Source organism: Mirounga angustirostris, unplaced genomic scaffold, assembly GCF_029215605.1.
Source record: "Mirounga angustirostris isolate CCGP_5_RB_7025 unplaced genomic scaffold, mMirAng1.0.hap1 SCAF_9, whole genome shotgun sequence".
NCBI lineage: Eukaryota > Metazoa > Chordata > Mammalia > Carnivora > Phocidae > Mirounga > Mirounga angustirostris.
The window spans coordinates 73,333,656-73,361,405 of NW_026991717.1; the positions used below are offsets into that span (position 1 = coordinate 73,333,656).

The 27,750-nt window shown below is 56.7% G+C and overlaps 1 protein-coding gene and 1 long non-coding RNA gene across 2 annotated transcripts in view; one reads left to right on the plus strand and one right to left on the minus strand.

The window, feature by feature from the left end:
* Positions 1 to 9,104, plus strand: part of LOC135361601 (uncharacterized) — a 41,541-nt gene extending 32,437 nt beyond the window's left edge. The window contains exon 3 of the long non-coding RNA XR_010405125.1: positions 8,978 to 9,104. This is a non-coding gene — a long non-coding RNA (uncharacterized LOC135361601). The remainder of the gene's footprint in view (positions 1 to 8,977) is intronic.
* ZFHX2 (zinc finger homeobox 2) overlaps positions 1 to 27,608 on the minus strand; it is a 29,842-nt gene extending 2,234 nt beyond the window's left edge. Inside the window, exons 1-9 of the mRNA XM_045900564.3 lie at positions 26,920 to 27,608; positions 9,737 to 11,830; positions 9,031 to 9,548; positions 8,204 to 8,444; positions 6,614 to 6,688; positions 6,152 to 6,210; positions 4,313 to 4,513; positions 3,775 to 3,898; positions 135 to 3,599 (exon numbers count right to left, since the gene is read on the minus strand). Coding sequence (XP_045756520.1) covers positions 135 to 3,599; positions 3,775 to 3,898; positions 4,313 to 4,513; positions 6,152 to 6,210; positions 6,614 to 6,688; positions 8,204 to 8,444; positions 9,031 to 9,548; positions 9,737 to 11,780 — 6,727 coding nt within the window. The 5' untranslated portion in view covers positions 11,781 to 11,830; positions 26,920 to 27,608. The remainder of the gene's footprint in view (positions 1 to 134; positions 3,600 to 3,774; positions 3,899 to 4,312; positions 4,514 to 6,151; positions 6,211 to 6,613; positions 6,689 to 8,203; positions 8,445 to 9,030; positions 9,549 to 9,736; positions 11,831 to 26,919) is intronic.
* Between the last annotated feature and the right edge of the window lie 142 nt (positions 27,609 to 27,750).

Consider the following 27,750-nt stretch of genomic DNA (forward strand, 5'->3'; position numbering starts at 1 on the left):
CCCCCCGCAAGAGCCTGAAACTGAGGAAAGCCACCGGAGGCTGGAGGTGGGGAGAGTCAAGGAGGAAAAAGAGGGGCATGTCATTAGAGAGAGATGGCTCTCTGAAGTTCAACCCCTCCCAACTGCCCACTCACCTGAACTGAAAGGAGCTAAGCTGCCCAGTGGGGGCTGGGCCAGAGCTGGGCCAGACAAGAGGACCGGGGCCAGGCGAGGCAAGGCCGGGGCAGCCCCGAGGGGCAGAGAGGCAGGTGTGGTGGCAGGTGTGGCCTTGGGAGCCGGGGGTGCCTCGGGTGCTGGGGCCAAGTCGTAGCACTTGCTTTCACTCTTCAGCTGGGCTCGGACTGCCTCTTTGAGTTTGGCCAGGTGCTGGCGTGAAAAGAGATGGCCTCGGCAGGAGACATAGAAATCATACTTGACGTCGCAGTAGGGACAGTCAGTGCGCTGGGCTCCCAAGGGGCCCTCACTGCTGCCCCCAGCCCCGCCAACCGCTGCCCCCTGCAGCTTGGCCTTCTTTTCCTTGGCACGAGCATTCTGGAACCAGACCTGGATGACTCTCTTGGGCAGCCCAATCTCCTCCCCCAGCACCTCACACTCCTGCATGGTTGGGGTACGGTAGGCTTCGTAGCAGGCTTTCATGATCTTCAACTGCAGGCTGCTCATCTGGGTCCTGTAGCGCCGCTGCCCCATCCCATCTGGAACCCCAGCCCCACTTCCTGTTCCTCCACTGCTTCCTCCAGCCCCAGGGGACTCTGGTTCGGCCAGACTGGAAGCAGACGAATCGCTGAGATCCCCGGCAGATGGACTGCAAGCCTCGCTCTCTGGAGAAGCTTTAGCCGGCTCCTCTGCACCCTCTTCCTCACTGGGTGGAGGGGGAGGTGGGAGAGGTAGCGGTGGCTCTGGTGTTGGGGTGGTGGCCTCTTTCCCAGGTGGTAGAAAAGGGAGGGGCCCGGCGGCAGGGGTAACCGGGGGGTAGGGAAAAGCAGGTGCTTCCCGCTTTGAGGCCTCCCTCCCAGTCCCATCATCTACCTTGCCCAACAAGAGGTTGAACTTGGGGAAGGCTGCAGGGGCAGACGTGATGGGGGGCTTGGATGTTGGGTTGGGCACCGCCCCAGGGGTGCTTCGAAATTGGCCTTTCCTCTCCCGGGCCCTGGTGTTCTGGAACCAGACCTGCACCACTCGCTTCTTGAGCCCCACCTCCTCAGAGATGCAGTCGAGCATCTTGCGCGTCGGGTTGGAGTCTTGCATGTACCAGCGGTACAGGATCTCCAGCTGCTCCGGCAGGATGGTGGTGCGCAGGCGCTTGTCCCGGGGGGGCTCGCCCTCCCCTGCCCCCCCTGCTTCACTGCCTGTCGGGGACAGGCTGCCCTCCTCGTGCTTCCGTTTGAGGGGAGGCCCTGGCGCCGGTGGAGTGCCTGCCACCAAGGGGCTTCGCTCCCCAAACACCAGCAAGGGCAGATCCAGGAGGTGCGGGGCCGCACTGGGCTGCACTGATGGCAGAAAGTGTAGCCGCCGGTGACTGGTCAGGAGGTCTTGGTTGGGGAAAGACATGGTGCACTGGTCACAAGTGTGGACCGGGGAAGGTGAGGGAGGGGCCCTCCCTTCAGGTTCTTTGCCTCCTGGCTTTGTTGCCTCTGCTTGGCTCAGCTCTTCCCTGTCCAGGGGCTCTGGTGAGGGACCCTCAGGCCCTGCGGGTGGTTCCAGGCTCTGTTCCTCCTCTGCATCCTCCTCCTCTACCTCTTCCTCCTCTTCCCCTCGCTCTGCCTCTTCCTCCTCCTCTTCAGGGGGCTGGTCGTCATAGCATTTCTTGAGGTGCCGCACCAACTCGAAAACACAGGAGAAGGTGGCATGGCAGCGCCTGCAGCCAGAGGCTCCCCCGTTGCCTCCTCCGGTCGGCACAGGCCCACCCTCGATGGCATTTTTGCGTGCTTTCTGGCGGGCATTCTGGAACCACACGACCACCACACGGCTAGCCAGGCCCAGGAGACTTGCGAGCCGCTCCACCTCTCCATCCTTGGGGTAGGCACTGGTCTCAAAGAAAGACTGCAGGGCTTGGGTCTGGAACTCTGTGAACTTAGTTCTGGAGAACCTGCGGCCTGCAGGCACTAGGGGAGGCAGATTCCCTCTGGAGCCTTCTTCCTCCTCTGGGGGCCAGCGTCCTGCCCGGCTACACTCCTCAGAGGGACGGGTCCCCCCTGCCTCAGGCTCTGGGACCAGGAATGGAAGGCCCAGTTGGGGAGCTGGTGAATCCAGGGACCCATCAGGAGGTTTGGGGGGCTCTGCAGGGGGTGGGTATAGGCTGTCGTAGCTCTTTCGAAACTGAGCAGCATAACGGCTCAGGGCCTCAAAGGGCAGAAATCGGCGGTGGACGTGCTCCTCGTGTGTCTTGAGGATAAGCATATTGGAGAAGAGTTTCCCACAGGCCCCACAGGCCAACTTGTCCCCACCCCCCAGGGCCTCTGGTGGGGGGGGGGTCGGGGGAGGGGGCACAGCCTGCTTTCCTTCGTTGTACTGGATCACCAGCTCAAAGCCAAAGTTTTCTAGAAGGGCTTTGGCTGCAGTGCGGGCTGCTTCGTTGGGCGTTGAGGTGGGGGGTGAGGCGGGCCCTGCCTCATTCCCCTCTTCTGCCATGGGGGGCCGCTCCCACTCCCGCTCAGCCAGCTCAGCCTTGGGTGGCAGGGGCGGGGGAGGAGGGGCGGCAGCTAGTAGGGGTGCAGGCCCAGCCAGTGCCAGCTTGGGCCCCACCTTGAGGTCATGGAGGTAGAAGGGCAGGAGCAGCTGTTGCTGCTGGAGCTTAAGCAGTGATTCGGGCACCAGAGGGAAGGGGGGCAGGACTGGTGGGGTGAAGAGGGGGGCTGGGAAGCGGTGCAGGTCCAAGGGAGGTGGGGGAGGCGACAGGAAGGGCAACCCAGAGGTGAAGCCACCAGGGTCAGGGCCCTTCTTCTCAGTGCCCACCTCCCCCTCCATCTCGCCCTCCTTGGGCTCTTCTTGGCCTCGCTCTGGCCCCTCTGCCTTGGCGTCAGTCTTGGTCCCCCGAGATCGAGTCTGGTGCAGAACTGAGCGCATGTGGATCTCCAGGGTGGAGCTCTGGTTGTAGGAGACTCGGCAGACTGTGCACTTGAAGGGCTTGTCAGTGGCGGCAGCAGTGGGAGGCGCGGCGCCCGCCTCTCCTCGGGCAGGGCCGGATGGGTCAATGGCAGCCTTCTTCATCTTGTGCAGGTGGGAAACAGAGTTGTAATGGACTAGAAGGATATTCTTCTGCGTGAAGGACTCCTTACACACAGTGCACTTATAGGGCCGGGCAGGGTCAAGAAACTTGTCCAGGGCAAAGTTGGTGGTCTTCCGATAGGTCAGAGGGTGGCGAGAGTCAGCTGGAGCGGGCTCTGCAGGGCGGGGCTCCCCGACACTGCCCTCTTCCTCCTCAGCCACGGTGGGTGGAGGGGCCACTTCTTCCACTGGGCCATCAGGCCGAGGGGCTGGAGATGGGGCTGGAGAAGGGGATCGATCAGGGCTTCCCGGGGGCTTGTCTGGGGCCTCGGCTGAGGGCGGGGGAGGCTCAGGAAGAGGATCAGGACTGGCTTCGGGGGTCAGGTGAGGGCCTTCTGAGGGAGAGAGAAGGGTGCCGTGAGACGGGAACTTTGTTTGAAGTCAGACCCCACCCACTCAATGTCTAGGGCAACTGGTCCTTGCCTCGGGTGTCCTCAGACCCTCCTTGGAATGTGGAGCCCAGGTCCCCTTTTCCTGCCACATTGGCAGGTGTGCCGTCCCCATTCTTACCTGCTCCCTGTTCTCTGCTGGGCACAGGCTCTGGGGGAGCAGGGGGCTCTGGGGCATCCCCCAGCGGGCACAGAGTGGGCCCAGGCAGCACTTTGGTCGTAAAGGTCATCTCTACAGTTGTGGCCTATAATGGAAGAGAGCCCAGTGACTGCCCACCCCCGCCACCCCCCTACTCCTGACGCCCTGCTTTGCACCTGCTCCCGCCCTGTGCCCAGCCCCTGTCCAGCCTCCACCCTCATCCTGGACTCGTGCCCCCTCACTTCTGCTCTTCCTGTGCCGCAGCCTGTGCCTGCTGTTAAGCAGCTCTAGTCTGGACTTAATGGAAATGAAGGAACCCTGAGCTCCCTCACCGGCGAGCAGAGGCAAGCTCTAAGTTTCCCCCCAACACTAAAACCCCCTCAAACCTGTGGAATGCTGCTTCCTCACCACCACCCTCCCCGCCACGCACACACCTGCCTGGACACCCCTGCCTTTTCTTCCCCTCCTGCCCGGCCCGAACGGGGCCTCCTGGTTGGGTCCTCCCTGAGCCAGTACTCACCACAAGCAGCAGCTTCTCCACGCACTCAGGCACCACATTGTGCAGGTGGCTGAGGTGGAAGTGCAGGGCAGGCCGGCCCACCAGCTGTTCCTGGCACAGCGGGCACCTGTACTTGGGCTGCACTGCATGCTGGGAGAGCGCATGAGCCCTCACCTGGTCGGGCTCTGGGCTCAGGAAGCTGCAGTACGGACAGCAAAACACCTGGGGACACACGGGGGTGGGGTGTGTGGAGCAGGTGTCAGGGAAGGGGGGCCCACCATCACCCAGCCCTGTGTGTGCGTGAACACAGCAAGATCCCCACGCCCAGTTTAGGAGGAGTGAGCCCCAAACGAAGGCATCAAGGCATCACGCGGGATCCAGCGAGAGGCAAGAAGCTGGCTCCTCCCTCGTTTCCCTTAGATTGGGACAAAGGCCTAGGCTAGACTTGCCCTTGCATTCCTTCTTTGTCCGGGCCTCTCCCTCCATTCTGGCCTCTGTCTCTCCTTGGCCTGTCTTTCCCATCTCTTCTGCCTTGCTCACTTCTCCAGCTAACAGTATGGCCTTGTACCTACCTCCCCCAGATGGAGTTTTCTTTTCTTACCCACCCCCACCCTGCCGGTGTCTTCTCCATGAAATGGCTCCCCTGCCCTCTGCACATCTGGATCCAGAGGCTCCTTCATCCCTGCCCACTCTGCCTCTCCGAGGTCCCTAATCGGAGTGTCTCCTGAAGAGGGGCCCTCCCTACCTGTCTGCTCAGAAGCCGGCTCATTCTCCCAGACGCTTAGCAGCTCCCACTTTCTTTTCCTTCTCCTCTTCTTAATGTAAACAAACACCACAGCTCCCCCAGCGGCCCAGGAAAATTCTGGCCTGGCTCTGCCGGCGCATTCCCGCCCACACCTCCAGAGGGATAGGGCCGAGGGAAGGACCTGTCTCCGCCTTAGTCACCTGACTGCCTGACCTCCAGCCTGCAGTTTCTCCCCTTGGCTCACTTCCTCTCCTGCCGGCTGGTGCCACTGGTCCAAGCCCAAGAACTGGGAGGAGGGAATGGCCCGAAAGGAAAGGCATCCAGATGCTCATTTTAATGCCCTCGGCCCTAGGAGCAGACATCTGGAATGGGCCTGCAGGAGCGAACAGGAGCAAGGAGGAGGGCCTGGCCAGCACTGTCATCTGTGGGAATGCAGTAATACCGCGCGCTGAGGTCCCATTTGGAGGGCTGTGAGGAGCAGTGTGGCGCCTCAGGACCCAGGCTGGGAGTCTCCTCAGAATAACACTTTAGAGCCACAGAGCTGAACCACCCAGGTCCTGCCTGGCCTAGGCTGAAGGCCCGAGGCCAGGTGACTTGGAGAGCTGCAGAGTTTGCTATCTGGGCTGGGGCCTCTACTCTCAGGAAGGAGGTGCCTGGATGCTTCCCTGCAGGCTCAGGGCCTTCTGCTGGAGATGACCAGTCTAGTAGTCTTTCTGCTCCTGACAGGAATAGAGAGCTGGGCAGCAGCTAGTCTTGTGGTTTGGGCTTTCTCTTTTCATTTCTTCACTTGTGTCTTCCGCCTTGCCTCCACCTGCTTTCGGCCTTTCCTACCTCAATCCTGCTTCTGTCTCCCCTTCTCCCTCAAGTCCTGCCCTCCCTTGTCCCTCTGTGCTCCATCCCCTGTGTGGTGCTGAACACATAACTGGCCCTAGGTGGCGTTTCTCAGTGTGGTGTTCTGAGGTAAGTCACAGGCCTGACCAAAATTCGGGTCTACCTTTAGTCTGAAATCTGTGTGTAAAGCTCTACCAGTGAGAATTTTAGGCTTTAGAATATGAACAGATCTCAGTAACACCAGACCTCCGACCCCAGCTTTTCCCAGTTATCCCAGTTCTGACCGTGGTCTGGTTGGCATTGTCTCCTGGAGGGCCAGTCTTGTTCTCTGCCTCTTCAGAAGCTGAAAGGAGAGGAGATTAAAGAGATCTAACAGCCCTCCCTCTTCCTTTCCAGACCCCCCAGCCCTTAAGATGACCTGATTTGTAGCAGAGAGCTTCCAGGGTAGGTGTTGGACTCTGGGGAAAGGGGAAAAGGCAGGAAAGGACAACGCCACACTCAGTACAGGGAGAAGAGGCCCAGAGGGGCCAACCCCAGGTTAACGGGATGGCCAGGTTTGAGCTTTTTGGGGCCCTCCCTCCTTTCCCTCTGGTGAGTCCTTTCTTACATCAGTTCGGCTCCCCGTGCCCAGGAGGCCTTGCCAGGCATCTGGATTACTGCCATGTCCCCTGTGCCTCTCAGACTGTATGGGGCGGGGGGGAATAGGGGGCAGGGTGGAGGGAAAACGGACCAGTTGAGCAACTCACCCAATTGTTCGGTTTTGTTCTGAGCATCTTTTTCAGGGGTGGGCGGCTCAGCTAAGGGGGTGGCAGGAGGCTTCCCTGTGTAGGAGGAGGGGAGAGTCAGCTTAAGAGTGAAGCATCGGGGTGCCTGGGTGGCTCAGTCGTTAAGCGTCTGCCTTCGTCTCAGGTCATGATCCCAGGGTCCTGGGATCGAGCCCCGCATCAGGTGCCCCACTCGGCGGGAAGCCTGCTTCTCCCTCTTCCACTCCCCCTGCCTTGGTTCCCTCTCTCGCTGTGTCTCACTCTGTCAAATAAATAAATAAAATCTTAAAAAAAAAAAAAAAGTGAAGCATCAGGAAAGGGAGTACATAGGGCAGTGGAAGTAGGACAAGCAGCCAGGAGAAGGAGAAGATGGATGGATGAGCCAAGAGGCTGGAGAGGACAAAAAGCTGCCAAAAAGAGAGGATGAAGGAGAAGTGGCAGGGTTAGAGCTAGGAGGGCCTAAGAGATCCTGTCTGTGAGCCCAGCCCCCATCATTTCAAGATGAGGAAAGAAGTCTGGCTATAGGCAGCAGAGATGGGGCCCAAGTCGGCTCCCCATCTTGACTGGTCCTGGAAGCAGGGAGCCCAGAAACAAAAAGGGAGGGGCACTGGAGAAGGAAGATGAGGCCGAATGGAAGCAGGTGCGGCGAACAGGAGGCGGCAGGTCTAGCTGGGAGAGGAGATTACCACTCAAGTAAGAATTGACAGATGTGTAGGAATTTATTTTCGGTGGCAGCCTAATTAAAGTGTTAAAGTTCCTTAACTCCATTCAGCCCTGCGCCAGGATCATTAGCTATTGATCCGGGCCCCTCCGGCACTTAACTCCAGCCAGCATATTGGCAATTCAATTAGCACCAGTCAATGCTGCCTGTTCCTGGTTCCTGCTGCCCGCACCCTCACCCTCGCCCGCTGCCGCCGGCCCCTACAAAGCCCGGATGCCCGTGCCCACCTCTGACAGCCCCTTCCAGGCTCTTCTCCTGCACCCTCTGGATCAGTGGCGCCTGGCTGGCTGTTCCCGGTCTCTGCTGGTACAACCTCAGCTGCCTAAGGGGGACCCTAAGCCCAGCCTTCAGGCTGAAGACCTCCTAGGAGACAGGAAGAGGCTGGGGAGCTCGTCAAGGGCTTCCTCTCCCTGCTGCCTTCGGGCCAGGCCCCCAGCTCCCATCTCCTTCCTTCACGCCCTGGCCCAGCACGAAGTGCATCCCATTCTTCTGTTTTTCTACTTCCTCTCTCCTTCCTGACCAGCTCCTGCCGCCCCCCAGCACCTAGCGTTGCTGGGACACTGGTCACCATTCGGAATCGCTGGGTGATTCCTCCTCCCCTCCCTTCCCGTTCTCTGCTCTCCACCCAGCAAAGCCCTGCCCTTCTCTGCCTCCTCCCTCCCACGAGCCTCCTGCTTCCCCCTTCACTGGGCCGCCCCACTGCTCCCCAAGTCCGGTTTTATCAGCCCTTCACGGCTGGCTCCTTTCCACTTGCTCTCAACTGCCCCCAGACCCGGTTCTCCTCACGGGCATGCCCTTCTCCCCAGCCCCAGCTCCCGCCGCGCGCCGCCGCCCAGCCCCGTCTTCCTCACCGGGAGTCCGGAGCTGCCCGTGGCTGAAGCTCAGGATGCTCTGCAGGGCCGAGGGCCCTTCCTCGGCCGCGGGGCCGCTGTGCAGCAGCTGCAGGCGCCGCTGGGCCTGGGCGTCGCGGTGAGCCGGCGTGCGCAGGTGCTGCAGCACAGCCAGGCGGGAGGGGGTCTCCCACGCACACAGCAGGCAGCGGAAGAGCCCCAGCTCGGCCCCAGCCGCGGCCCCCTCCATCTCCAGCAGAACCTGGAAGCGCGGAAAGAGGCTGCTCAGGCCAGAAGGGACAGGCCCCTCTAGATCTCTGGGGCCCCCTCCGCCTCCCCAAGGGGAGCCTGACCAGCAGCAGCCCCTCCCGCCCATCCCTTCTGCCCTCTTGAGCACGCCCTTTTCCCTCCTCTGGCCACCTGGATATTTGTGCTTTTTCTGCCCCATCTCCTTCTCTTCCTCCTACCAATCCTGGCCTCCCTCCTGGTAGGTGAATGGAATCTGCTTCCATCCTCTTGAGCTGGTGACAAGATGGCCTGAGCAGACAGACTTCCCCTCCCCACCCCCCACTCTAGTCCCAAACACCAGAAAAACTGAATAAAGTACTGGATTCATTTTCTCTGAGTCCACCATCCTTTGGTCTCCTCTCCACAACCGTCTCCGAAAAGTTGATGATTCTGGTACATACTTGCCATTTTATCCAAGCCTGCCACCCTGGGTTTTCCCATCGCTCTCCCACTCGTGGGGGTCTCCTCGGTCCACCCCCATGCCCTTCAACTCTTCTCTCTCCCCAGGACCTCTGTGTCGGGGCCCCTCAAGTGCCAGACCCTCCCTGGCCCACTCTCACCTTATAGATCTGGCTGTTGTCTTCATGGGCTGCACCCCGGGCGTGCAGCTGCATCTTCTCCTTGCTGTTGGACTCGAAGTCGCAGATGTTGCAGCGCAGGTGCAGCGGGGGCATGGAGCCGTAAGGGGCCCCGTCTCCCAGGGGCCCCGGGGACGGAGAGCCCATGGCCCCGCCCCCCTCCCTCAGGTGGGCGGCCAGCTGGTACTTCTGAGCATGTTTGTCCGTCTTGAGGTGGAGCTGAAAGTTGGCCTTGAGCTGGGTGCCATAGCAGCAGAGCTTGCAGCGGTGGGTGTCCCCGGCCACCTCCTTCCACTCGGCCTCCGGGAGGCTTCGGCCCACGCTGCAGTGGTAGAGCAGCAGCTCCAGGCTGTCCGTGCTGAAGGCCTGGCACACCAGGCAGCGGAACACCTTCAGGGACGGGCTGTCATCTGGAGGCGGTGAGGTGGGCAGGCTGTCGGACAAGGAGCCCAGGAGCTGACTCGGAGGCAGGTGGGTGTCCGGTGAGAGGCTGCCAGGGGCTGGGCGACAGACACAGATGAGTGGCCCAGGGAAGGAAAAGGGCGGGTGGGCAAATGAGGACAGTGCTGAGGGAGGGAGCTGGGGTTACTGAGTGAGGCGGGGGGCGGCCCTTGGGAGGAAGCAGGGACTAGAGTTTGGGCCCGGGGAAGGGAGGAGGGGAAGCAGGTGCAGAGCCCGGGCTGCTTACCGGCTGCGGGGAACTTGCGAGCAGGTGCTCCGAGGTGGTGGAAGCCGTTGAGAAGCAGCTGGGCTTCCAGGGGCTTGTCCGGCCTCAGCCCGGGGCCAGGCAAGGGAGCCTGAGGCTGCCCTAGGGCCTGCGGCCCGAAGTACTGGAAGAGTTCAGGGGGGGTGGCGGGGGCAGCTCCTGCCGGGGGCGGGGGGCCTGGCCCCACCAGCCCGGGGGGCAGGCCCAGCGGCAGCCCCTGGTGCAGCATGAGGACATTCTGCATGTGCTTCTCGGAGGTCATGTGGATGCGCAGGTTGCGGGAGATGCTGGTCTCATAGCTGCACACCTTGCACTGCCAGGACGATTTGGTCTTGGGCTCCTTGTCCCCGGCAGAGGGCGGGAGGGACGCCTCCGGGGAACTGCCCCGGCCACCGGGACCCGCCTGGAAGCCCTGCAGGTTGGCCAGGTGCTTGTCCGACTGCGTGTGGATGCTGAGGTTGCCCTTGGTGGTGGTGGAGTAGTTGCACACGTCGCAGCGGTAGGGCTTGTAGCCGCAGCTGTAGCTCTCGCCCCGGGCCAGGCGGGGGTGGGCGCCCCCCGCACTGCAGTAGCCGCAGTGGCTGTTGCTCTCGGGGTGCTTTTCCCGCATGTGCACGTCCAGGGTCTGCTGGTACTTGTAGTGCCAGTTGCACTTGGGACACTTGAGCGTCTTGCAGGAGTTGCGAGAGTGTAACAGAGACATGTGGCTGGACAGGCTGAGGCCCTGGAAGGCCGCAGGGGCCGGGCTATAGTCTTCGGCGAGGCGGTAGGGCTGCGGTGGGTCGCTGGGGTCTTCGGGGGAGCCGACTGGGGCAGGGAGAGTGCCCCCCTCCTTGGAGGCGGGTGAGCTTTGGTTGAGGGGGGGGCAGAGCCCTCCATCCTCTTCTTGCCCCTCGGGGAACCAATCCGGCCCCGCCTCACCTGCTGCCATCGGCGATTCTTTGGCTTCGGTTGGGCTGGGGTCCCAGGTGGCGGGGGGTGTGGGCGGGGAGGGCGGGCTGAGGGTCGTGACTTCCGCAGGCAGGACAGGAGCCTGGGCTTCTGCCTCAGGGGGGCCATCCTCGGGCTGGGCTACATTCGCCTCCGTGCCCACTGTGCTGCTATTGTCAAGGGGGGCTTCTAAAGGGGGCCGAGCAGCTGGTTTTGGTTCCAGAAAGCTTAGGAGGGCCCTGCAGCCCTCATCTCCCGCCTGGAGGACAGCTGGGTTACCGGGCAGGCCCAGGTGGTGAGCAGGGGTTAGCTTCACCCCATGAGACTGTGTGTGACCCACGAAAGCCTGGACCCTGCTGAAACCCAGGCGGCACAGGACACAGAGCCAGAAGAGTGCCCTGTGGTCTCCTCCCCGGCTCCCCATAGGGCCATCTTTGGGATCTCCGGGGGGGGTTGGAGCCAGCTGGTAGCTCCAGAAGGCTCCATCCCTTCCCTCACAGGTGGCCGGAGATGGCGCTGAGGTATCATGGGACAGAATTTGGTCAGAAGAGCTAAAGCCTTGGATTGGGTCAAAGCCATGTTGGATGTGAAGGGCAGTGAGGAGTGCAGGGGGCGGGTGGGCAAGGAGCGGCAGGCTGGGCTCTTCCTTGATTCCCACCTCGCCCCAGGGGAAGCCCTTTGGTAACAGGAGTTCACTGCCACCTGACAGGGACAGCTTGGCCACGAGGTAGGCCTCGCCACCAGCTGTGAAGAATAAATGGTTGCTTAGGTCCACGGGAGGGAGCCCTCCTCCTTCTTCCTCCTGCTCCTTGTCCTCTTGCACTCCTAGGTCCTTTGGTGAGAAGCCACCACAGCCAGGCTCTTCTCGGGGCTCCCCAGTCTCCTTTGGTGGGACGAGGCCACAGCCCGACTCCAGGGCCTGTCCCCCTGGCTCTGAGGGCCTCATGCTCTCAGAGCTGGAGGGGGCAGCAGGGGGATCTTTGGTGACAGGATCAGCAGGGGTGCTGGGGAAGGAGGTGTCCGGAGGCGGGGACGGGGCATCGTGCCCAGGGGTGGGGGTGGTGCCAGTGGTAGAGGATGCGTTAAGGGTAGCCATGGCAGACGGAGGAGTGCCGGGGGTTCATTTCAGCGTGACAGCCAGTAACCCTGGGTGGGGGGGGAACGTGGAGAGAGAGGGGGGCCGTGAGGTGGCAGGAGAGACAACCAGCCAGGCAGTCAACCCTCCAGATACTCCAGCCCCACTCTCTTCTTCCCCGAGCACCAGACTCAGGTACCCGCTTGCCAACGTGAAGCTTCACCTTAGTACTAAGTCTTCAAACTTAACATGTCCAAAATCAGAACTCTGTATTTCTTCCCTGAACTTGTTCCTCCCATCTTTCCTATCTCCAAAATTGGTACCTCCATTGATCTGGCTGCTTAGGCTAAAAGGCTAAAAGGTGGACGCCTGGGTGGCTCAGTTGGTTAAGCGTCTGCCTTCAGCTCAGGTCATGATCTCAGGGGCCTGGGATCGAGCCCCAGGTCAGGCTCCCTGCTCTGCTGGGAGTCTGCTTCTCCCTCTGCCCCTCCTCCCACTCATTCTCTCAATCTCTCTCTCTCAAATAAATAAATACAATCTTTAAAAAAAAAATCAATAAAAACCTAAAAGGTTCCTCTTGCCCCCACCCATATGCAACTGGACAGCAACCTCTCAGACACCTGTCCTGTCCCCCACCAGCGTCGTCTCCACTAGCACCTGGGTGGCCCCAGCCACTGCCCTTCCTGAACCAGGGCAATGGACCCCACGGTGGCCTCTGCTCCCACTACTGCCCCTAGAGCCCAGTCTCCTTCCTTCCAGCAGCCAGAATGATCTTTCACTTAATTCTCAATTAGGAAAAATGCCAGGGCGCCTGGGTGGCTCATCGGTTAGGCATCTGCCTTCGGCTCAGGTCATGATCCCAAGTGTCCGGATCAAGTCCCAGCCTCAGGCTCTCGGCTCAGCGGGGCGTCTGCTTCTCCCTCTGACCCTTCCCCCTCTTCGTGCTTTCTCTCTCACTCTCTCTCTCAAATAAATAAAATCTTAAAAAAAAAAAAGAAAAGAAAAATGCCAGACCTACCTATATAAAAGTAGGCCAAATAATATCAGGAACCCTTTCATACTCATTACTCAGCTTCAAAAGCCACCTGACAGGGACAGCTTGGCCGGTCTTGTTCCATCCATATCCTCACCCGCTTCCCCTTTTCCTATATTGTTTTAAAGCACATTTCAGGTATCATAAAGAAGCATCTTTTAAAACGTAAATTGTACTATATTCTGCTTAGAACCCATCCATGATTTCTCACTGCACTGTGAATAAGATCCAAACTCCGTCCCTGATCTACAAAAGGATCTATCTGATCTGGTGCCTATCTACTTCTGACACACCTTAAAACCCTCCAGATACTCCAGCCCTTTGGAGGCTGGAACAGAAAGCCTCCAAAGAAAGGCCAGTGGGCCTGGCTGGCTAGCAGAGGCCCACTGGCCTTTCTGTTCCTCAAACACGCCAAGTTCATTCCCACCTTAGGGCCTTGCCTAAGCTAAACAGCTTACTCAGTCTGACAGGAAGACTCTTCCCTAGACCTCTGCTTAGCGGCTCCGTCTCATTCAGGTCTCTGCTTCCATATCCCCTCTTCCAACAGGCCTTCCCGCCCTACGGAGGCTAACATGCCCTAGGGGTTACCTTCTTCAGAGATTTAGCACTATCCGGTATTTCCTGGTTTACTTATTTCTCCCTTCTAGAAGGTAAGTTCCAGGGGAGCAGGAACTCTGCTTTATTTATTACTCTATCATTGGCACCAAGAAAGATGCCTACCACATAGTCAATACATTATCTGTTGAATGAATGAACTCTAGGAAAAGACCCTCAGATTTTCCACTCGATGAAGAGGTTGTTTCCCTAAGTCAAGGTCCTCTAGCCAGAGAGGCCACAGTGAATTTTCCCTGGCCTGCAGGTGCCCTCCAGATCATCCATCTCTGGTCACAGCATGTGGAATAGGTGGGGGCTTCCCTGGCCAGTTTGGAAGACAACCGCTTCTATGTGATTAACCCCTCCTCCCCAAAGAGATTAAAAAAAAAAAAGTAACAGTAATATTATTAAAAGCTATCCAGGTACATACACCACGGTCCTGGCACTGTGCTAAATGCTTTCATCAATAATCTCATTTAATCTAACAACCACCTTACTTTACAGATGAGGCAGCCAAAGACACAGAGAGGTTGAGTGAGCTGCTGACTGTCACACAGGTCCAAGGAGGTGAAACTAGAAGAGGACTGGCGGGGCACAGAGACCTGGGCTCCTCCAACTACCTGGATCGTCCTCAGACCCAGTACAGACCAAATACACCTCCAAAGGTCTAGCAGTCAGCATTCCTGGGCTCCCTCCAGCTGACTAGAAGCACCGGGCCTTCCATGCCCAACAGTTTTACCTTGATTACCCCACCTCCCCGCCGCACCCCCACCCAACTCACCAACTCCCCAGACTTCACCATCCCATACTTCTCCCAATGTCCCAAGTGGCCTGCATCCTCTCCAGTTCTTACTATCAGCCAGCCTCTGACTTAACCTTCAGCGCTCAGCCCAGTGCCGGGAAGGGATGTGGCCTCTCCTTCCTTGGGCCACTTCCAACCCTCACCTTCAGATTCTTCCATTAGGACTGGGTCTTCAGTCTGGCCCCACCTAGCCTGCAGGCCCCCTTTCCCACTTCCCCCCCTCCTCCTGGGGGGCTAGCCAGGCGTGAAGATGGAGCCATTAAGGAGCTCCGCGTGGGGCTGGATCAGCATGCTAATGAAAATGCAAATCAGCACCTGGGCGAGGGGTGGAGGCTGGGGGTGGTGCGGTGGGGAGGCACTTGAAGAACCAAGAGGGAAGTAAAGGAATTAGATGGAGGGGTTATCCTACATAACCAGAAAGCAGAAGCCCAACACTATCTGAGAAAGGTGTCCCTCCTACGGACCCCTTGGGGGTAGGTGAGCTGCCTCACGAGGATCTGAGAGTCCACTGTCACCCCCCACAGTGAGGACCCGCCACCCTTCCGCTGCCCCACCTGGTGAGAAGAACTGTGGCTGGGCCGGAGGGGCTTCCCCCCGGGCCCTGCCACGGAGGGCTGACCTGGGTGGTGCTCCGTCCCCGCGGGGCCACCGTGCCTACATCACATCGATCAGCTGCTTCCTCCTGCCTCACAACTCCAGATCCAACTTCAGGGGAGGTGCTAGGAAGACCTAAGACCCAAATCCTCTCTCCAAAGCCTTTATTTCCCAGGCCTGGAAAAAGACCCAGCTGATTGCTAGCTAGAAACCAAAGGAGTTTAGCTTTGGGCTAGCTTGTGGGTGAGACCCAGACAGCCGAGGGGAGGTCGGCAGCTATTTAAAATTGCAAATCTCTTCCCCACCTCCCCCTCCTCCTCTACAGGAAAGAATTTCAATTGCAAATTTATCTCTGCCTCAGTGCACCCTCCTTCCTCACTCCCCCCTCTTCTCTGCGCTTCTCCCCTCACCCTCTATTTATTACAAACCTTTAACTGCTGCAATTAGTTTTTCACCTTTTCCCCCTCCTTCTGTTTCCCTCCTCCTCACTCTTTTCTTCCTTCCCTCTCTGTGTCTCTGTCCCTCTCCTTGCCCTTCCTACCTGGAACTCGGTTTGCAGCTCTTGCTGGAGATGATGCAGAACCAGATGACAGACCAAAAAGTCACCCTCCACCTACCACCCCCAGGCCAAGCGTCCTGTCCCCCCTCAGACCACTGCCATTCCTCCTGTAGGTCCGGGCTGCCCTTAAGGGAGTCTCCTCTCCCTTGGGGCACATCCTAGATGTGGGGAAGGGGAGAAGGCGACCCTCAAGGGCCCTGGCATTCCTGCCTCTGGGGGAGGGAGGGGCCGAAGAGGGCGGACCGGGCGGAGGGTGGAAGTGGGGGGACCGTCAAAGGAAAGGTGACAGCAAGGGCTGGGGCCCGGGAGGAGAGGGGTTAGGGAAGACAGCAGGCAGTGGCGGCGGTGTGATTAGAGCGGAGATTGATGTGAAGGGGCGCCACGGACGGCAGAGAGAGTCAATAAAACGAGAGGATCACATTAGAGGCGACAGAGAGCTTTAAATTACAAGGCTGCTGCCACCGAGGGGGATGGGAGGAGGCAGGCCTGGAGCCAAGGGAGGGTGGAGAGTTCTGAGGGTGTAGTCGTCCCCTGAGATGAATCTTCCAGCTCCAAAATGGCCCCAGTCTCCAGAGCTCCCCTGCTGCCCCTTCATCCCACTTCCCTCCCTAATGCTTCCTTCCCTCACAGCGGGAGGAGGGAGAGAAAGCTATGGGGAAATAGAAGATATATTTTTTTGCCTATTACCCTCTTCCTCTTTCCAGAGCCGTGTCCCTGGCTACTGCTCGGATGAGAAGGGAGGGATGGAAGTGCTACTTTCAAAGCTCAGCCAGGGAGGGGTTGCCCCACAAACGTCATCACTGAACTGCACGTATGAGTCCATGGCAGGTGGGCAGAAAGACACCCAGTAAATAGCTGAACAAGAATTCCTCCTCCTTGTTGTGCACTCCCTGTCCCCTGGGCAGACACACAGTACTTAGAACAGGAGGGAGCCCCGAGGCTCCAAGACATGCAGTGGGACCAGAAAGCTATCGAGAGAGAGAAAGAGAGAGAGGAAGAGAGAGACAGAGAGAGAGAGGGCTTCTGAGATGGACCAAAAAAGGTTTGGGTGTGAAGTTACGGCCACCTGAAAAGGTGGGCTCTGAGACCACGCAAGACAGGCAGAACACAGTGAGACTTAAGACCAGAGAATTGCTGGAGCCAAAGGAGCAAGGGCAAAGGAAGGACCAAAGAAAGGAGGCCCGAAGAAAGAATCTCTCCCTCACGGAGGAGGAATTAGGGTGTGGGTTCAGGTTGGCCTGTGGAAGCGGAGGCGAAGCCGGCCAGGAGCGCTCCCTGCGGAGCCCGGCGAGACGGGGACTACCCTTGGGTAGCGCCCCCTCCCGGCCCCAGCCGACTACGCGCGGAAAAGGAACACTACTGCTCCCTAGTGGTTGCGGAAGGAACATCACCAAGGAGAAGACAGGCCGGGCGGGGGTGGGGGTGGGGGGACAGATGGCCTTTCTCTTCCCGGCCTCCCTTCCTTACACCAGAAAGCAAAACCCCACTCCCTTCTTTTCTCCAAACCCAAGGACAAGGCAAAAGCTTTCGCAGGAAAGTCTGCCAGAGGGCACCAGAACCTTTGCTTAAAATTTGCATACGATGATTTCCGCATCAGAGCCCTCCAAACACTCTGGCCTTCCACTTTTCCAAATGTTGGATCTATCCCCTTTCCCTTATTCAGAATCAATTTTTAGGACCTTTCCTTTTCTCTTTTCCTCTCTCTGAAGTTCTTGCCTACGGCACTGCTCTCTTCCACACTCACTTTGCCCTGGCCTCTCTCCCCATTTTGTCTCCTCAACCTGTTGCTTTCAAGAGGCCTCGGCCATGGAGAAGAGGTCTCGAAGGGAAAAAGGAAAGATGGAGTGAGTGCCCTGTCTCAGGGGGACTTTTTGGTATAAACAGCAAATAAACTCTGACTTGATGAGCTTTATTTTTAAGGCAGGGGAAGAACATGGGCTTTGGATTCAAGCAGACCCAGGTTCAGTGCTCGTTCTCCCACTCACCAGCTGTGCAACCTTGGTAAGTTACTTGTCTGTTTCCTTATCTGGGAAAATGGGAAGAATGATCCCTTCCTTCCTGGCCCACTGTGAAGACTATGTGACCACGCACACACTGGATGGTCAGGTTAGTTCTTTTCCTTCTCTCTTAGCTAGCTCCACCCACAGAGCAGAGCAAGGTGTTTGCAGGTAGGTGACAACTTTCCTTCTGCCTTGCCCCTTCTTTTTTTTTTTTTTAAGATTTTATTTATTTGACAGAGAGATACACAGCCAGAGAGGGAACACAAGCAGGGGGAGTGGGAGAGGGAGAAGCGGTCTTCCCGCTGAGCAGGGAGTCTGACGCAGGGCTCGATTCCAGGACCCTGGGATCATGACCTAAGCTGAAGGCAGATGCTTAACGACTGAGCCACCCAGGCGCCCCTGCCTTGCCCCTTCTTGACCAGGACTCATCCTCTAATTTCTGCCCATTTCAAAAACTGAGGGCAGCATCTTCAATGGACAGGATTTAAATCTAAGTGTGCCCAGCAGCAGAGTTCATTTCTCACTTGGCCCTCTTGATTGCCAGGCCTTGAGACACCCCATCATCCCAGAGCAGAGAATGGAAGTCTTGCCTAGGCCCACATTTGGCCTGGGTGCAGAAGGAGCTCATGCTTGGATCAAAACTATATGGCCTCTCCCCGCATTTAAAACTATCATTTTCTCTGTCTCTAAATCTTACCTTCTTATTTAAAAAGAAAACAAAAAGAGGTACCCCCTTTATTTATTTTTCATATTTCAAGTTTTTATTTAAATTCTAATAAGTAACATATAGTATAATATTAGTTTCAGGAGTATTTATTCCTCTATTTTAATCCTACCTACCTCTCCTAGATCTCCCCATCTCCCCCTACCCCAAATATTTGGCAGTGTTTACTTCGTGCAATAGAAGTTTTGTCCACAGGACAGAAAATGAGAATGGCAGGGAATGAGACACTCAGGCAGGAAAAGGAGTGTCATGGGGGTAAAGAGACAGCTAAGACAGAGAGTAAGAGGGAGAAAGAGGGAGAAGTAGAGAAGCTGGGGGAAGGGGCCGGATCTTGATCCACACATGTGATTACTGAATCTCATTGAAGCCTCCCAGCTTTGACATCAGATTGGGCAGGTGGCCTGTCCCCACTGGGAGGGATGGAGCAAGGGGGCTGTGTCTCACACCCTGCAAGATGCTTAAGGTGGTCATGAGGGAACTAGGTGAGGTGTGAGGAGAAAGGAGAGACAGAGAGGAAGAAGACGGCAGGCGGGGGGCGGGTGGGGGAGGCTGGGAGCTGAAGACAGGGGTCAAAGGGAAACAGTGGACTAAAACCACAGCTAGCTAGTTGAACATCCATCCACATTTGCACGGCTTGTTGGGTGGGCTGCTGGAGGCGTGGATGTCCTGGAGAGGACTGGACCTCTTGCCCATGCTTCTCCCTTAATGACACCTCAATGTTAGGACAGCAGTATGGAGCTGTGATATTGTAGGTGCACCTGGCAGACTCAGGCTCAGACAACCCCACAAAGCCAGCTCTGAACCCTTCTTCTATATGAGGGGCATGGAGTAGTGCCCTTGAGTTCAGATTCGGGATCCTCTCTGATCCTGGCAGGAGGGACCTCTGTAGAAGACTGCGGATCTCTCTGCACTCAAAAGGAATTACACACAATTCCTTAGAATTATTTGGAAGAATACAATTGTAAGTGACTGTATATAAATAAAATCTGATTCTTCGAGTCTACGTGAACCTTTGTGATGGTAACGACTGCATTTAAATAGTCAACTAATTAATAAACAGCAACTAATAATATCTGTAAATGTTTACCATGTGCCAGCACCGGGGTGAGCCCTGGCCAAGCAAGCACTGCATTACCTAATTCTCCACTACAATCTGATGAAACAGATATAGCTACTCATTCCCATTTTACAAACATGGAACCAGACTTAGATGGGTTAAGGATTTCTAAGGTCTCACACTTGGAAAGTAGTAGAGTCCAGACTGGACTCAGGTAGCCTGACCCCAGCACAATTTGTAAGCTTCTGAACTCGTGCTGCCGTGCATTTTGAATGAGGTCTTTGAGTTTTTTGTGTGTGTTACTCTGCCCTTATGTGTGTCTCGCCTTGAGCATATCAGGTCCTCTTTCAGCTTGGAAGGTGTTGGTCAGATGGCCGCTCTGTTGCTTAAAAGATGGGCCAGAACAGGACCACTGCTTTGTGCAACTCCAGGGGGCGCTATTCACACCGCAGTCAATGAGGGGCCCTGGCCATTCCTTTTGTGTGTTTGTGTTTGGGGGTGTGGGTGGAACTAGATATCAAAAGGTCGAGTTGAGGATATGTGTATTCATTTGTGATAATGTCTCTTAAAGTCTACATATGTGCATCCATAATAGCATATGGACTTCAAGACAAGCAGTATGGTATTATATAAGAACGCGGCCTTTAGGGTCAGACGGACTTGGAATCAAATTTCAGTTCTAGTCTGTATTATGTACGTGACTTCCGGTGAGTTGCTTAAAAACGGTTTCTTCATATACAGAATCGGGACTAGCTCCTCATGGAGTTGTGTCCATTGAGATGATCATTATCCAGGCCAGCACTTTGTGATCAATAAGTGGAAACGGTAACTATTCATCCACGTGCCTTACTCGCTGAGTCGGGGTGTACGTGTGTGTTTACTGCTTTCTGACTGTGTGTGTGGCTGAGGGCCTGGGTGGAGCGCTGTCTGTCCCAGCCCCTCTTCGGGGTTAGTGAAGGTGCTGGCTCTCAAGCCTCCGGCTCGGTCTCCCCGACGGCCCGGTTCTGCCCGCGCGGCCGGCGGCCTGGCTGGCGCGGGCGTGTTTGGGGTGGTGGTAATTACTGGGATGGCCCAGCCCTAATGAGTGTGATCCCGTTACACTCTCGCCGCCTCTAATGGAGCTAACCTCATTTCACAGCCATTAGAGATGGAGATGAGGCCCCGCCCACCGGCCCCGCCAGCTGCAGCTCCCGCAGCCCGGCCACGCTCCTTCCCTCCGGCTCGCCATTTCCCCGTGCCGCCTCTCCGTCTCCCGCCTGGTCTTTCTGCTCCTCCTTCCAGGCTTCCCTGCCCTGTTCCCCATTGTTCTTTTCCCTCCCGTCTCTCCGCTCCCCACTCTTCTCCCCTGCTCCTGGCGCGTGCCCTTCCCTCGGCCTCCCCCATGCCTGGGTTCCCTCCCCCTCGCTCAGGTCCGCTCGGCCTCCGCATCGCCACTCGCCCGTCCTCTTCTCCGCGCCCCTCCTCCGCCTTTCCCCGCCGCTGGCCCTCCTCTCCCCCACGTTGCCCCGTCTGGCCAAAGGACAAATCTCAAGGGGAAACCAGCAAAGACAAACAAGGAGTAGTGACTTCATTATCGTCGTTAATTTGCCACTTCAGTTCCTCCCACAAGGGTCAAAGCCAGCACGGCTTGAACTCAGGACTGCCACGGAGGCTGAGCCGGGGCTGCCTTTTCCGCTGGAAGCCTCTCGCCAGCCACTCTCCCTCCCTCCCCCTCCCCGCTGCCTTCGCTTCCCGGCAGGGGGTCAGGCGCCCGGTTTTGCTCCTCCATTTCTTTCCCTGCTGCACAGCCTACCGCCCTCCTTCCTTTTTCATTTAAATTGTGGCCTTCACTGCAGCTCCAAGTCACATGGTTTTTACCTCGGACTCCTTCTCTCAGTCGTACTCTGCCTCTCCCCGCCTCTCCCACTCCCTGCCCCATCCATCCTGCACCCCTTCCTTGGCCTCCCCTGGCCTTCTCTCTTCCTAACTTCAAGTGCACTCCTTTCCCTGAAGCACCAGGATTTATCTCTGGATTTTGGAAATCGGGTAGCCAGAAGAAGCTGGAGATGGGAGAAGGCATTCAGGCCCAAGCAGGCCAGTGGTCCAGAACGTGGAAAGGGCTGGACAGAAAGGAAGACAGCTGCCATGGGGGCAAGAGGCCCATGAGTCAGAGGAAGCAGCAGAATCTAGACTCAGACATCCCAGACTTGAGAAACCACCTCCAAGACCAGAGATAAAGGAGGACAGAGCCAGCCAGAGGGCCTTGGGCTTGAGACTGGCGGGGGAGGGGGGGGTGCTGTCACCAATAAAACAAGGATTGAAAGATTTGATGATGGAAATGGCGTGTATCCCATCAGTTCCTCAGGGAAACCCAGTCTAACACTCGGTCCCACCCTCTGCCTTCCTTCACTGAGAAGCCAGATGACTGGCAATTGACTCTTAACCTTTCTTCCGATCCCAGCCCCAAAGAGAGAGGCTAAGGGTAGCTGGCTGTGACTGGAGAAGGCACTAGGGAAATGTCCACACGGGAAGTAAAAATTTCTGGCCCACACCCCTCCTGCCCCACTGACTGCACATCGGCGCGCTATACAGAGCGAGACCCTGCATACATTTACCTTCTCTCAGAACAGAGCTCTTGCTACTGTGTCCTAATTGCGCAGGCCGCCGAGCCGGCACCGCGCAGGTGGATGGCCCTGCGGCGATTCCAAGGCTGGAAACTTCGCTTTCATGGAATCCCTTATTCCTGCCCGAACACAGGGGCAGCTCCTGTTCTCTCACTTGACTTTGAAAGAAAAATTTTGAGGGATGCCCAGCTATCTCGGCAGGAATTTAGAAAAAGATGTCTCCCTCCAGGTATATGCAGCCTGCCCTTCAGTGGTATAGCTTGGTGACAGGAGAACAGGTGGATCTTAGCCCAGTCACCCCTTATACGGGGCACCCCAAACAACCATCCAAAGGCCCCGGTGTCCGGACTAGTTTCCTACAGGAGGGGGCTACTGAGAGCCAATGGCATTACCTCAGGGTGCTGGAAGGCCCTCTAAATCTTTCACCCCTGTCTCAAGAGCCTGGGGTGGAGGAGGGGTGGGCAGGCAGTCCCCTGGGGCTTTCCCCAGAGAGGCAAGGGGCTCTGGGAAAGTGAGTGGTGGGATGACTGAGAAGGCAGAGAAGAAAGATGGAAAAATCAATGAAATGAGTTTCTAACGGTGAGGTAAAGGACTGCCGTGTCGACAGCCTGTCGCCTGCTACAAAATATGAGCTGCCCAGGTCCATGGTGGTGGCTGACAGTGCATCCAACCGCCTCGGCCCTCCCTTCAGGCTACCCCCTCCCCCTCAAGCCCCTTCTCCAGTTGCCCTGGCCTTTCTCATTATAGCCAGACTCCCCACCCCCACCCCCCACTAGGGCTCCCTGCTTGCTTGCTCCCTTCCAGGTCTTCTCTCCTAGAGTCCTCAACCCATTCAGGGTCTTTCTGACTCCACCATAGAAACAGGACAGGTTATAATCCGTGACCGGTGCATCCTTCTCTAAGACTTCTGTGTATTGAGACCTCTCTGCAGATTTCCCTCAGAGTTGTGCTGAGCTCTGCATCTCTTGCCCCACCCCATCCCTTTCTAGATACCTCTGGACTCTCTCAACAATGGGCAGTCAGGCATCAGGGCCATCCCTCACAGGGTTCCTTACATCCAAGTCTGTGCCTCCTGCCTGCTGGCCCACTCGGCCAATGCTGACTTCCTTGTAATTGCCTGGATTGGCACAGGGTGTATAGGATGGGCCTGGTATTGATTTATGAACTCTTTGTGACTTGGGGGGCTGGGCAGGGGTAGGGCTGATTCAGTTGTGGTTTCATGATTGGGAATGGGGTAGGGTGGGGATGCTACTTCCAATTCAAATTTGCCAACTCTGTCTTTAGAAACAACTCCCAACCTTTTCTGGAAACCACCTCCTTTCTCTACCCTCCTCCGCATCTTCCTCTTGGCTCCTGAGATTGTTCATTCATGTTTCCTTCCCATCATCTCTCCAAAGACTCCCCAGATCAACCCCTAGAGTCAGCCCTCCAAGTGTAGCTGCCCTTGGCTAACACCAAGTGTGCCCCTAACCTAGTCAGTCTCTCCTCTCTCCACCTCGGTCTCACTGGGGCTCAGTGAACTCCCCTCCAGCCCTTCAGTTTCTGCTTTCCCAACTTGCCCATTTATGCAGATTTAGGCCTTAGGCTTGGGGTGAGAGGAAGGTGGGCAACTCTTTTCCCTAGCTTCTCCCGATTAATTCAACATTCAATCAACAGATATTTATTAAGCATCTTCTATGTGGCAGATGCCGGGCTAGGTGCTGGGAAACAATCGGAAAGTAGATGGACAAGGCCCCTGCTCCTAGGGCCATCATGACTACCCCTGGGTCTCTCACCCAACAGCTTCCTTTCTCCACTCAGTTCCCTCACCCCGCCCTCCCCAGCCAAATTCCACTGTGTCCTCTGGCCTTTCAGAACCCTGCCCTTTTCTCTAGCTCTGCCTCAGGTTACACTCCCACAGCCCTGATCTCTCTTCTGCATTTCCGGCTTCAGTCTCCATGCCTAAACCCAGAGCTAGGTTCATCTTACATTTTCAACAACTCTCCTCCCTGCTCACAAAGCCCTTCTCCTTTCACGTTCCCTAACTGCCATTTCCAGTTTTCTTCCTTCTTTGCCTACCTTTCAGTCCTACCACCTGGTCCTTAATGCCCCCTGTCTCCCAAGGTCCCTTCCTCTTGCTCCTGTAGGTTCTAGTGAACGTCAGGCACTCACAAGGTCTCACTCTGAGCTCAGAACAGCTCCAGGGAGGCAAGGTCAAGCTACCGACCCAGACCCAGGGATCCTACAGATCAGACTCCGGCCCTGGCCCTGTCCGTGTACAGCTCCCAGCAAAGCAGCAAGTTGTTCCTCTGTGGGTCTCAAGGTAACACCAGCTGCTCTGACATCATGGAGGGAGGAACCCTGTCAGGTTGCCAAGGCAACACCAGCAATTTATGACATCAGAAGCTTGAGGTCTTTGGTTCTCAGGGGGCTAGAAAGATTCAAGTTCCTGTCAGCTAAAGTAAATGGGAATTCTACTTTTTCATCTTTTTGCTTGTGTCCCCCTGGCTTGGGAATGAAAAGCAAAGGCCTATAGTGGGGCAGTGAGGGATGTGGCCAATGGAACGAATGCTTGTGAGGTCTCTTTCCCTGTCTCTTCACCAGTGTCTCTGCACGCGCTCTGCCTCTCCTTTGGCATCTCTCCCTTGCGGGGCTTCACCCAGTGGTATTTCTGCTATGCCTTTTTCCGAACCACCCCTCCTGCGGTGCTCTCTTTGCACCCGGTCACGCTGTGTCCCTCTCACACCAGAGGCATTTGTTCCCTTTGATACCTCATTCTCTCCTTTCTTCCCCCTCCCAAGCTCTGTGCGGCTCTGATCTGCTTCAGCACTCCTCCATTTGCCTTCCATTTACCTTCTTTGTACCATATTCTTTTTCCACCTCATCTTATTCTTCAATTCCTCCCTTCCCCCACTTTACCATTGTATTCACTGCATATTGCCTTTTCTGTTGACCTCCTCTTTGGGAATACTCTATCATTTCTGTCCATCTTCTGTATCGCTCTAAACTCATGCTTTATTTTATTCTCCCAATTTTTCATTAATCACCCCTCAGTTCCTTCCCTGCCCCCATTCCGCATGGATTTTCTTCCCTTCCTTTTGCACATTCCTCACGTCATGCATTTCTCTACCCCACACATTTATTGTACCCAGCCTCTCCTTCCTTTCTGGAATACCGTTCACCTCTGAAATCTTCCATCTTCTGCCCCTATCTACCTCCTTCTCTTACCCTTCCAAGCTCCGAGGGCTGGAAAACAATGATGGGCTTAAAACAAGGTAAAGTCTCCTGACTCTTTATCCACCTTCCCCATTCTTTAGGCTCAATGAACCTGGCCTCTTGTATAAGATAGCTTCTGTCATATGAATGAAAACAGCCTCGTAAAGGATTATGCTGAATCCAAATATGATAATAACAGGGGCCCAGGAAGAAGATGAGCTAGAAAGTGAAGAAAAAGCCACTGAAATCTAGAATGAACTGAAGGATGCAAGGCAACCAAGCAGGGTGGAGCTCAGAGTCCTAGAGAATGTCCCCTTACAAAATCAAAGTTGACAGTTAATGGACATAATGGCCCTGACTGATGAAGGGGTTATATGCCCCTGGAAGCCCATTAAATTGATTTCTTGGCCTGTTTATGTGCCTTCACAAACCATACTCCCCACCTCTCCCAGCCCCTTGCTCTCTGGTACCTTCTGCTGCCGAGGTTAAAATGCTGGGTGAGAGGATAAGGGATAAAAGGAAATTAGGGTGACCAAGGAGAAAAGGTAGGCAGAGGGCATGTTATGAGAACAAAGGTAAAGACAGGCAAGGGAGATCATGGGAGACAGGAATGCAAAAAAAGGGGGTGAAACAAAGTGGGGAAATGAAAAAAAAAAATACAATGGCAAAATGAGGGAAGGGAGGAAATCAAGTCAGCAAAGAAGAGGTTTGTGGTGGGAAGCTCCTGGAGAGGCAGATGACACACAGGAGACCAGAGGTGCTGGTAGGGGAGACAGGCACATGGCAAAGGAGATAGTCAACAATGCTAGAAGTTCCAAAGCTTCCTGGGTGAAGGTGCAAAAGGATGCTATCCTGGCTGTGCTGAAGGGGTACTTGAGTCCTTCAGGGAGACACATCTGCCCCATCCCTCAGACTCTTTCCAGGCCCCTGACCAGTGACTGCCATAATCATGACTGATAAGCATGAAAAAAGTAGCCTGAAAAGGCCAGGGATATCATAAGGACTCTGAAGAAGAGGGCATGGAGTCCTAGACCAGTCAGGCAGCCAAGGCGTGACACATAGTGACAGGGACACACAGGGAGAGGATCACTCAGGAAGAGTCACATGCGGAGACAGTGACACACAGACCCAGAGATGGATGGCTGGAGAGAATGAACGAGGGGGAAGAATGGCAAAATCAAGAGGCAGGGACGCATGGACACAGATCAGCGGGGCTACAGGCACATCGAGACCACGCGTGGTCGAGTGCTCAAAAATGATAGGGCTACTCTGAGAGGGGGGCAGACAAGAGCAGAGCAGATGGAGAGTTGGGGGGCCAGGAGAGACACACTTCACCTTGAGTGGAGCAGTGGCCTCCCCTCACTACTCGCACCTTTCCAAAAAAAAAAAAAAAAAAAAAGCTCAACTTCAGGCAAAAACGAAGATCGAAGATTAAGAGTATCCACGTCCCCTCCCACCCACCCTCTCCCCCAGCACGCTAGCCCATCCGTCAGCCCGCCCGCCTGCCGCGGTTTCCGATCCCGCAGCCGGCGGGGGGCAGCCGAGACCCAGGCCCCTCCGGGCTGACAGCTCCGAGCCCGCACTCACCCGGCCTCCCCTTCCCTCCGGGACCCCCGCTCCCCGCACAGCTCGGCGCGGTCCGTCTAGGCTCTCGTTACCCTCCGTCTGTCCGGCTGGCTTCTGGTCCAGCCTCGATGCCTTTTCCCTTCGCCGTCTCTCCCTCCACCCCTGCATCTCTCTCCCCCACCCCATCCTCCCTCGCACACCCCTCCCCCCCACCACTGCCCCTCCTTCTCCTCTGGCTCTCCGTCTGTCTGTCCGTCCGTCCGTGTCCCCTCCCCCAGCCCCTTCCCGTCCCTCGCCGTGCCCTCCAGCGGCAGTCTCCGAGCGCCTCCTCTCCCCTCCGTCTCCAGCTTCCAAAGAGCAAGGAAAGGAAGAAGAGAGAGAGGGAGAGGAGAAAAAAAACCAACCCAGCAGCATCGGAAATCGATGCACTTACACCTCAGCTGGAAGCAGGGACGGGAGTCGAACCGCGGCCGCCGAGCAGCGCGAGGCGGGGAGGGGAGGGGGCGGCTCTTGGAAGGGACTTCTCCGATGTGTTGATTCCTTTTTTTTTTTCCCCTCCTCCTCCCTCCCTCCAGCGCTCACTCCGGGGCGTCAGGGACGGAGATGGAAAAAAAAATAAATAAATTCACGGCGGTGAGGGAAGTGAAGGAAAATAATCAATGCTATTTGGCTGCGGCTGAAGTGTTTTCCCGGCTTCGTGAGGGGGTTTCCATTGATTCACCCTGGGCACTCGCTCTCTCCCTGCCTCCTCCTCCTCGCCCTCCTCCTCCTCCTCGCCCTCACTCCGCCTCATTCACTGGCTGGAGCCGAGGCGTCCCACACAATGGAATAATCAATACCCAGGCGCCCGGGGCGGCCCCACTGAGCAGGTGCAGCGTCCCGCCCGCCGCGGTGAGTGCCGGGAGTTGTAGTCCGTCCGTCCTGCTCCCACCAGCCTGCCCGCAAGCGCTGCGTACGCGCACCGGACAGAGGCCCCAAGGTAGGCCGGCCAGCGGGCGGGGCCACCTTGCTCGACTGTGGTCCTGGATCCAAGCCAGTGCTTGCAAAGGTGGCAGGCGCCTTTAAACTCCTTCCCGTGTTCTCCTCTCCCTCCTGCCTACAGAAACCATACATGTGTTTTGTTGTTTTAAATCGGCTCTAGGGTAAGCCTGGGCTTCTACCAGCTTCCCAGAGCCTCCCCAGGCCTATCTTTCTTTTCCACTCCCTTCTTCCTGCCTTACCAGTCCCCCACCTTTCCAATGGGGTACTAGAATCTTCTCTTCCA